Source organism: Bombyx mandarina, chromosome 23, assembly GCF_030267445.1.
Source record: "Bombyx mandarina strain Sakado chromosome 23, ASM3026744v2".
Classification (NCBI taxonomy): Eukaryota; Metazoa; Arthropoda; class Insecta; order Lepidoptera; family Bombycidae; genus Bombyx; species Bombyx mandarina.
Window position 1 is genome coordinate 15,484,762 of NC_143229.1, and position 10,775 is coordinate 15,495,536.

Consider the following 10,775-nt stretch of genomic DNA (forward strand, 5'->3'; position numbering starts at 1 on the left):
CATTACTGCTTCACGGCAGAAATAGGCGGGGCGGTGGTACCTACCCGCGCGGATTCACAAGAGGTCCTACCAATAGTAACATAGCCTAGCCCCTCAAGGTCACTAGCTATAGGTAGGCTTGGAGGAAGCCCAATTTTCTAACGGCTATTTCGCTCTTCAAACCGGTGCCTACGTCTTCTTCAGTGCCTGAAGAAACTCGGTCCAATGCGTCTATACTTCGATTGTTACTGACCATATTAGTCAGGCTGTTAGAGTATAAGATAGAAGTAAGGAGTATCATCTTGTACAGAGCCTTGAAACTGCGATACTTTATAATAAATATGTTTTTGTATGGAAACTAGCGACATCTTGTAGCGGATGCCCCTAAACTGTTATATATGTTGTTAAGTTGTTAAAGGCATTTAATAATTATATAATTAAACATAAAATTAACAAATCACACAAGTCTTAATTTTCTATAGACAAATTGATTAAATTTTATTAATTTGTGGTTTTTGAAAATTTACAAAATTCTTCATTAAAAATAAAATACAGGATAGGTAATGCGTTGCTGCATCTACAGGAGCAATGAGAAACTAACCGAAGCGAAGCCATCTAGTGGATGACGCCCGTAAATATTTCTGTTGATTGCTTGAGTTGCTTATCTATAACTAATTTATGTGTATTATCTATGATGTTGCATAGGGGACAAGTTGAAAAAGTGTCCGCCTATAAACAGCAAGTTGTTATTGGAAGACTCGTCGAAATAGCGCTAGTGTATGAAGTAGAAATTATATGAATATAGCAGTTTTAAACAGAGTGGAGTGTGTCGGGTCGAAGTGACGTGTGGCAGTTTAAGGCGCTATTTTTAAAATCTTTCCACTTGCTACTGTGGCGCCATCTTAATTGGCTCCCTTTCAACGGACACTTTTACGCATATACAGTGTAAAAAGTGTCCGTTAAAATCTGCTAAATAAGGGTACAGTAGCAACCGGGCAAATTAAAAAAAAGCGCTGAAAGTTATTAAAATAGGATAGAGATAAAAAAGGACGAAAGAACTGTAAGCAGTACAGAATCACAAAAAGGATTTTATTTAAAGCTGATAAGAAAATGCAATCGATGTCTCCACGTTTTACCATAGCAATAATTTTAGGTTATATTGACGAAATTAGTTTGGACTACGTAAACATGTGAGGTCTTGAATATTACACTGTCACTAACTACTCTAGTCATTAAATATGTATATTAAATTTCCTAACTCAGCATACTTCAATCAGTTAACAACTGCTCAATTTATATCATACCCTGTGCCTATGCTAGCACCATTCTGGAGGATTTTTTAATTGTTATGTAGTGCTGGAAGTGGGACACTTTTTCAAGCTTCTCCTGCATGAGACAGTTCTCCTTACCTCTACCCTCCATACCTCATGATTTAAAATTATTTTACGTCATCTTGACGTTCAATTGAGATTTGACAGTGCCATCTATTGGCAAAGAGTTAAAAACCAAAGTAACGACTAATAAAACTTTATTTCTATACAAAGAATACACAACGACTGATACAATGTTGATCTATATTAAACACACGATTCTAGATATGGTACATGGTCAGTAAGCATTGACTTATGACGCGCATGTATCGTTCCCAGACGTTTTTTAAGTCGGCTTCCCTGCAATAAGAAAAAAATGAAAGTCAGCGGTTTATAACAGGCATACTGATGATTGGACGTCTTGTAAGTCTCCACAGGTCTATCGCCACAGTAAGGAACAACTTAAGTTGTTGTTCTTATCCTATATCCTTTGTTGTCCTTATTCTATTCCTATTCCTATCATGTTTTATTTATTAATTGCTTATAAGGTTGAACTAGCTCACAGCCCCCTTAATGTTACCGGAATCGGGCTCCGGTAATCAATTAAAAATAGATGGACCTTGAATTCGATGGTCTATTTCATTATATTTTGTCTACTGCCCACTTTATGAATAAATTATATTTTAGCGCCCCCATTTTTTCACTTACTTAAAAACCACAATAGCGAGAGCTCAGTCGGTGTCTAATCAAAGACAAGTGACAAGACTAAATGTCCTCCTAGATAAAATTACAAATCGCCTCCCAAGCCTTTACACAACGCCCCCTTTTTTTCTGGGTCTCTTACCGTCCCCCTTTAGGCCTGCAGCGCCCAAAATTTATTGCTTAAATGGTTGAACGAGCTCACAGCCCACCTGGTGTTAAGTGGTTACCTGAGCCCATAGACATCTACAATGTAAATGCGCCACCCATCTTGAGATATAAGTTCTAAGGTATAGTTACAACAGCTGCCCCACCCTTCAAACCGAAACGCATTACTGCTTCACAGCAGAAATAGGCAGGGCGGTGGTACCTATCCGCGCGGACTCACAAGACGTTCTACCATCAGTAATTACGCAGATTACATTTTTGCGTGTTTGATTTTTATTACACGATGTTATTCCTTCACCGTGGAAGTCAATCGTGGACATTTCTTAAGTACGTATTTCATTAGACAAATTGGTACCCGCCTGCGGGATTCGAACACCGATTTATCGCTAAATACAAATAGGCGGGGTCACCTCTTTCCAAATCGTCCTTAATCTAACAAATACAAAAAAGTAATGTACTTCTACTTCTGATTTATTTGATCTCCAGTTTTTATTTATTTATTTATTTGCTACAAGGAGAACCAACAGCCAATAAACATAGTATATAATAATGTAAAAAATAATTGAAACAAAGAGCCAATTAAAGGTTCTCACCAATATAAACAATTTTATATCGGACATTTCGTATATTTCAGTCATAGTGCTCGCCAAACGTTTACACTAGTAAAGATAACCATGACCCCCTGACCTGAGCACGTCCATCTGGAGCGCGCAATGCTCGTAGGCCGACAGGAACTGCGCCAGGTCCGTGCGAGGCCACCCGCCCAGCCGCAGCGGCTCCACGCACCTGCAGACCGCACGCGGCATTACGGGGGACCGGGGGGGACCGGTTGTCTAGGTACGGAGTCGCGCCTCACGATTTTTAAAGGGATTTTATGACCTGGTAACTAAGACCTTTAAGCCATGTCTTATTTTAATTTATATTTATATTTTTATGAAAATTAATTATATGGAATGAAATTAAATTAAATTAAGATGAAATAGGATGTAATTAAATGAAATGAGATGAGATGATATGGGATGACATATAATCTCAGTAAAATGGTGGTTATTTACTGAGATTTTTTCAGTGGACTTTTTGGAGGATCCCGAGAAGTTACGTCCAGCGGCTTTGTTTCATTTTCCCACTTTGCACTTTCACAGATATTAAACAGTTACAAATTTAAACCTGAAGAAAAACTAAATAGACAAAATAAAACAAATCACACAGCTTCACTTCTCGCGTTCCTGTCAAAAAGTCGTCCCTCACGAGTGTCGTGTAGTGTACAGGTGACGAGAAATTAATATTTCCAGAAGAAGATATCCTGTAAATTTCCACCATTTTACTGGGACACTATTCAATTTCTTTGCAATCTGGCCCTAAATTATTTTCCAAAATAAAATGAACTATCATTTCAGTCGAGTATTCCAATAAATAATTTATTATGAAACCACGTAAGTTGGAAGTTAACAAACATACAGGAAAAGATGTTTACTGAAGATTACTTGTCGGAATTTGAGAGATTTTTTTTCCAAGGTCTCTATTGTGTGGCCCCGGAGTTTTCGACCCGGTTACTCAATCTCAGTCCGACCGCAGGTCCATATTTATATAACATTTTTAATTGAAAAAAATAAATCCAAATTATTAATTATTTTTTTTAAGAGATTTTATGACCTGGTAACTAAGACCTTTAAGTCATGTATTATTTTACTTTATTTTCTTAATTTTATGAAAAATGATAATATGGAGTGAAATGAAATGAAGATGATTAATTTGAGACATTAATCAACTGGGATGAAATTTAATGAAATGAGATGATATGGGATGAAATATAATCGCAGTAAAATGGTGGTCATTTACTGAGATTTTTTCAGTGGACTTTTTGGAGGAACCCGAGAAGTTACGTCCAGCAACTTTGTTTCATTTTCCCACATTTGTGCACTTTCACAGATATTAAACAGTTAATAAACCACCATTATTACACATTTAAACCTGAAGAAACACTAAATAGACAAAATAAAACAAATCACACAACTTCACTCCTCGCGTTCCCGCCAAAAAGTCCCAAATTTATAATCATTACAATTAATTGAAGACTATACAAACTCGGTACTGGCAACATTGGCCGGGGAAAAACCATATTGCCATATTTAAAAAAAAAACAGTTTATACATGTTGTTTTATTGTGTATGTTACCTTTCTAAGAGGTCAATGAAGAGAGACCGGAGCTCCCGGCCGCGGTGGAGGTTGCAGGCAAGCCCCACCAGCGCGCGCGTGTACAGCCTGGAACATTTTGTTTTTTAAAGAATTTTATGACCTGGTAACTAAGACCTTTAGGTCAAGTCTTATTTTAATTTATATTCTTAATTTTATGAAAAATAATTATATGGAGTGAAATGAAATGAGATGATGATGTGGGATGAAATATAATCTCAGTAAAATGATGGTCATTTACTGAGATTTTTTCAGAGGACCTTTTGGAGGATCCCGAGAAGTTACGTCCAGCGGCTTAGTTTCATTTTCCCACGTTTGTGCACTTTCAGAAATATTAAACAGTTAATAAACCACCGTTATTACACATTTAAACCTTAAGAAACACTAAATAGACAAAATAAAACTAATCACACAACTTCACTCCACGCGTTCCCGCCAAAAAGTCAACCTGGAAGACAACGGCACTCGCATGCTGGGGAGGGGGGTGTACAATTTCCAAAAATATTCCAAATTGAGTTAATATGCGTAAACATTTGGTATCACTAGTATTTTTCTCATAAATACTGTCAAAAAAGCGTAGTTTAGTTTTAGATTTTTTTTTGTTTACCTATATTTTGACTACTATTAATAAAATTAATACATAATTTTATCTTACTTTTAAAAGACAGATAATGTAAATGGTAAAAAAATAAAAAAATAATGTTGCAAAGATGATTAATATTAAAAATATTACATGTTTTAAACCTTTAAAACACTCTCCTGTAAAATTGGTAAGTTTTGAGATTATACGGTTTTGATGCGAGGAGACGATTTGTGATGGTACAGTCAGTGTGCTGGTGGTAGGCAGACTTGTGAACCCACACAGGAATACACCACCACTCTGCCTATTCCCACCACAAAACAGTAATATGTTCCAGTTTATGACCAACCTTGACTATACAAGTGAGAGTTCGATCTCATATCTGTTGTCTGTGGACGTCGTCTGGAAACAATCTCCGACCGGTTCCCAGGCCACAGAATTCCCCCCTAATCCAAAAGTCCAAAGTGGCTTTACAATATCAAATTAACATTATGCCGCCCACCTGAAGTTCAGCTCCAACTCCTGATAAGACTTCTCCAGCAGTTTAGGCTTTAACTTCATGCATATCAAACTGAAAATAAATGGGTTAGTAAGGCGCTGGTCCCAGGGTGTCGCCCGGTGATGACTCCCACTTTTTTTTTTTTTTTGGAATGCCTGCCAAACCTCATTCGAGACATTTACGTCTGGGGGGCGCGCGGGGTATATGGGACTTGAGGGTCTGCAGATGTTGAGAGCAGACCCTAAGACGGTACCCCCACCTGGAGCCCCCTCCCACCAGCTGTAAAGCCATCACAGTCCGCTAAGTAATTGTCCGTGGCATCGCAACAGACATACATCCTAACAAACTTTCGCATTCACTATATAAAGTAGAAAGGGGGTCACACGGTAGTACCAACCCGTGCATTTCCCAGTAAAATCAACAAGTCGCCGTCTTTCTTAAAATTTGCGACAGACAGGAGCATATCTGAAGTTTTTAATTGTCATGGGGGACAGAACAATCATACAAGAGAGCGGTGACCGTCGCCCGAGGGCATCAGCAACGCTGCCTGTTTCATAACATACATACATATAAAAATTAGGTATATTACCGTAGATTGGGGGGAATATGGACTAGGGGTAGAATAAAGACTAATCTGGGTTGTCACAATGCTTTTGTGAGATTTAAATTTGTTGAATTGAAAACCACTTTTATTTAGTGTTTATGAATAGTTTAATTTAGTCATCAGAGTTTTGTCATTGATTAAAGCTATTGAAAAGTTAATTACTTAAAAGTAAAGTACCTACCTAACAACTAAACAGTGCCAGCCCTATCGAAAAACTCTATTGTACCCATACGTGACCCGAGTTTTTTAAGTTTTTACGTTTATCTAAAATAACGCATCGTATACGAAAATTTAAGCCTCCGGAATCATTTTAATCTCAATTTTATTGGCATCACCCTAAGGAAAACCTCTGAAAATTTGTCTTGGAATTGGCAAGCGTCACGATTCCCCCCAATCTACTCGTACATAACGGTCCGGCCGCCGCGAGAACGCGATCGATCAACTAAAACGAAATCGAGCGCGATATATCGTGTGACGCGGTCCCGGGGCGATCAGACCGCGCACGGGTCTGCCCACGGACTGCTTGTGCTCCTTCTCCTTGTCCAGCAGGATCCTCAGCTCGCGCAGCTCGAGCAGGAACTCGCGGTCCATCTCCGTGTCGTAGTACTCCGGTCCGGTGCAACAGTACGTCCAGCTGCCCATTATAGCCTGCGGGGAACGGTAGCAGTGGACAGTCGGACCCGGACAAGAGGCCACGCCTGGGAAGAGAGAGAGAGAGAGAGAGAGAGAGAGAGAGAGGAAAAAGGGGAGGGAAAGGGGGGGATAGGGGAGAGAGGGGGAAGGAGGAGAGGGGAAGGGGAAGAAAGAGAGGGAGAAGGGGGTGGGGAGAAAGGGAGAGGGGAGAAAGAGAGATGGGAGGAGAGGGTGGGACAAAGGGGAGAAAGAGAGGGTGGGGGACGAGAGGGGGAGAGAGAGAGAAGGAGAAGGAGAAAGAGACGGAGAAGGAGAAAGAGAGAGACGGAGAAGGAGAAAGAGAGAGACGGATAAGGAGGGAGGAGAAAGAGAGGGTGTGAAGGAGAGAGAAAGATAGAAGGGGAGAAAAGGAGAGAGAAGGAGAGAGAACCTGCTGGGGCTTGTTACAAACAGCAGTAGGTCTTGAAGCGACGCGCATCGCGAGGAAATACCTCACAGTGGAACCCTAACCGCTGGCGGTTTGTACCGTAGAATCCACCACAAACGGGTATCTATTAATTGAATGTTTTTATTCATTTATTTTCAAATTAAGGATGTGCTTATTTCTTTTTTGCAAATATTTTTGAACGCTTCCCTATTAAAACATTATGTTTTTAGGCAACATTCATCAATGATAAAAAAAAGAATTGCCTCGCTAATATACAATTAAACTCATATCATGATCACCTGGGCGCAATGATAGAAATCGTTGAAGGATAAATATTGCAGCTTCCGTTTCGCCGTCTCGAACCTCATGCAGGCTATGAACACCACCGCCCCGTACTTCCTGTTAACAACAACGATAAGTGTTGGAACGAACGCCTTATGCTTCCCGAGTCACAGAAGTCAAACTTCTGAAGATGCAGAAGTCAATCTTCTGTTAATACGGAAGTTAAACTTCTGATAGGTAAAATCAGTAATGACTCACTTCGCGAGCGGGTCGGACAGCAAGAATGTGCTTCTTATATTGGCGACCACGTTTCCGGGCATCTCTTCCACTGCCTTGAACACTCTACGCACGTTATCGAACTGACGACGACAGCATCGCAGAGGCGCGCCCGAGCGTTCCGCCACCTGGGACATTGGAAAAACGCGATTTAATAACGGATATTGTATTTTTTTTTTAAATTGAAAAACAATTTCTAGGGTTAAGCCTGCCTCCTTCAAAATCGGTAAGATTTTCAATTAATCATTGATTGCAACTACTTTTTTTTTTAAATCAATATCCATTGCTCGCAATTGTGCATTCATCCTGGCACACTGGATGTCTCATTGATTTGACCATAAATGCTTTTTCCTTCTTGCTTTAAATAGACCAGCCTTTTTCGGACCCGGAAAAAAAATGGGGGCGTTGTGTAGAGGCTTGGGAGGCGATTTGTAATTTCATCTAGGAGGACTCTTAGACACCGACGGAGCTCTCACTATAGTGGTTTTAAAGTAGGTCCATTCCAGCTAAAATAGAATTTATTCTCAATGTGGGCAGTAGACAAAATATAATAAATATTTTTAAGTGATTACCGGAGCCCACAGGAACCCCAAGGTAATTTTAACTAATATATTGTCCAACAGCTGACCTACCATTAACACCGAATGACTTGCCAGCAGAATTAAATAATACATACCCATGTGTTATTCCAATTCAATCTAGCACCAATAATCATTTATATATTTTTTTACTGGATGTTGGTATTGTGTCAAATCTGAATCCTTAAAATGCTCTTAATACTCACCTCATCTAAATCTTTTCTGTGTCTGGAGGATAACTTCCTTCCAAGCAACTCTCTTATGACTGCATCATCCAGGTCATAATATCTGTATAATGTTATAATATGAGCCACCTGCATAATATGGACCAATCATCACCTATATATTATAGTGTCTAGTGGTTATTGCACCTCATAGTTATTACAATATGAATATTATTACCGATCAAGTGATAAGATGGAAGTCTCAATTTAATTGCTCAAAAGCTTTGATTTTAGAATGGAATGCATTAGAAAGAGGATGGTGGGTTCTAAGCGTGGGGGTTCAAAATACATCCCAATATTGAATTATAGGACATTATTCATTCACTGCAGAATTATATAATTTCTTTTGCCAAAAACAATAAACTCACTTCTCTATGAGCATGTGTTTCGTCTGTTCGTCCAGCTGGAAGATCATTTGCTCTGTCAACTTTGATGGTACCGTGAGCAGCCTCTCAAGCAATGCAAAAGTTCTGATGAATAAAATTAAAACAATATTTTTATGGTCATAAATTCAACATTCAGTAAGATGATGGTGTTATCACAAAAGTGTTATCTGAAGAGTCGCAATCAAATAATTTTTACATTTAATACTGAAATTTTATTACTGCCATTGGCAGATGAGCATACCGCCCACCTGATGGTAAGTGGTTACCGTCGCTTACGGACATCAGCAATGCCAGGGACAAAGCCAAGCAGTTGTCACTTATGATCTGAAGTCATTTGTTACCATGAGTTAAGAAATTAATAATAGTAATGGTTATTTAAGACATTTTTTTATATTAACCTGTAATGATCGAGTACATCGCTGGCTATCAGCTCTACAGATGTTCCTAAATGTTTAGCTGCACCACGCTGATGCAGCGTTGATACTGCTTCACTAGCTGAAAGTTAAGTATCATTTTGTTTCTTATAAATTAAGACAATATACTTTTGGGAGTTTTGAGAACTTCCAAAAATAAAGACAGGTTTTCGTCATTTAGAATAAATAATATAGATGATATATATGCTATGATAAATATATATTTCCGAATTCAACAAGTATATCTACTATATTCTGATAGGCTAGCAAAATATTCCTGTGTTTTGCACATACTCTAGTACAGAGTATAGACGTAAAAATATATTTCTTATGCTCATGTGTTGGTTGTAGTCTCGGACTAATAAGAATTAAAATTGGACTTCGATTTGCAATTAGATTCTTAGTTTCTCAATTTAAATTCAGGGCAGGATATTGTTGAGCCCTCAAGATCTACACGAGAGACTTACGACCAAAGCCTTTTTAAGTTTCATACTACATCGAAATAGTCTGTCTGTTTTAATATAGTCACTCCTTTTTCTTCTGCCCTGTCATCCCCTTACACCAAATCATGAGTGCTAATATATATCATAGTACCGTTATGCTGTCACACAGCAATGCTGCATTCTGGTAAAGTTATACTAGTCTTTGGTGGTAGGGTGTCTTGGTAACCACTTGACATCAGGTGGGCCGTAGGCTCATCCAACTAAGCAATATTAAAAAATGCTTAGTTGGATGAGCTCCACTAAGGGTTTCATGGTAGTTGTATTCATGTTTTCAATTTTATTTATAAATTATAATTTTAGCTAGAATTTTGTATCTACAAATATTGTTTTTATTCTGAAATAGGATCGACATTGAGGATATTATTAATATTTGAGTATTCATGAATATAAGAGTTATTACTTTAATTAAGAACTAAAATTATATTTGTAATAAAAGCACGTCAGTTGTACTCACATGAGCAACCCTCGATCCATAACTGGTATATTTCAGGATCGATCAGTGTATAATTACTAACGAATACATCAACTTCTGTGTACATTTTTTTGTTATTTGTCTTAACCTATTTGTTCTTTAACTTTGCATTTCTTTTTAATCGCTACCTATTTTAATGCATTTATTTAAAATTAAATTATTTAATCGCAATTTTTGATAATAGCAAAAAAATTGTTGTATATCAGACAAACGGGCGGCACAGCCCATACAGCCAAATCTTTTATAACTTAAGTGAAATTGATTGAAAGTTATTTTGAAATAAAATTAAAGAATCGAAAAAATATAGTGTGTAATTGTTTAATTTTATAAATTTAATGAAGTTAGAAACCACATCCGGTGATTTTAATTTTCTTCTCTCCATCATTTAGTGTCATCTTTCACTCTTCCATTCATTTATATCTTCTTCAAAATATGTTAGTCTTTCTGCCTAGATGTGGTGGTGGTCGACTTTTTGGGCGCTACAGATCATTGTCAACTATCAAACTATAACTTTTCGTTTTTTCTTTTACTAGAAAGCTAGCTTTCTTT

General features: G+C 37.9%; 1 protein-coding gene across 2 annotated transcripts; it reads right to left on the minus strand.

The window, feature by feature from the left end:
- Nucleotides 1-1,490: 1,490 nt before the first annotated feature.
- Fibp (acidic fibroblast growth factor intracellular-binding protein) lies at nucleotides 1,491-10,704 on the minus strand. 2 transcript variants are annotated; one of them, XM_028179134.2, is made up of 11 exons: nucleotides 10,209-10,704; nucleotides 9,237-9,333; nucleotides 8,821-8,922; nucleotides 8,435-8,516; nucleotides 7,633-7,778; nucleotides 7,392-7,491; nucleotides 6,553-6,680; nucleotides 5,432-5,500; nucleotides 4,332-4,418; nucleotides 2,844-2,942; nucleotides 1,491-1,649 (listed from the first exon to the last, which is right to left on the minus strand). In XM_028179134.2, the coding sequence occupies exons 1-11, from the start codon at nucleotides 10,291-10,293 to the stop codon at nucleotides 1,571-1,573; spliced, it is 1,074 nt and encodes a 357-aa protein (XP_028034935.1). In that variant the 5' UTR covers nucleotides 10,294-10,704; the 3' UTR covers nucleotides 1,491-1,570. The 2 variants fall into 2 exon arrangements, with proteins under 2 accessions (XP_028034935.1, XP_089593747.1); XM_089737621.1 differs by lacking the exon at nucleotides 2,844-2,942.
- Between the last annotated feature and the right edge of the window lie 71 nt (nucleotides 10,705-10,775).

Bases quoted from the DNA above. Each gene is read 5' to 3' on its own strand.
- Fibp (XM_028179134.2), bottom strand. From the start codon at position 10,293: ATGTACACAGAAGTTGATGTATTCGTTAGTAATTATACACTGATCGAT. The intron at 7,779-8,434 runs GTGAGTATTAAG...CCAATGTCCCAG, and splicing joins ACAGAAAAGATTTAGATGAG to GTGGCGGAACGCTCGGGCGC. The intron at 4,419-5,431 runs GTGGGCGGCATA...AAAATGTTCCAG, and splicing joins GAGTTGGAGCTGAACTTCAG to GCTGTACACGCGCGCGCTGG.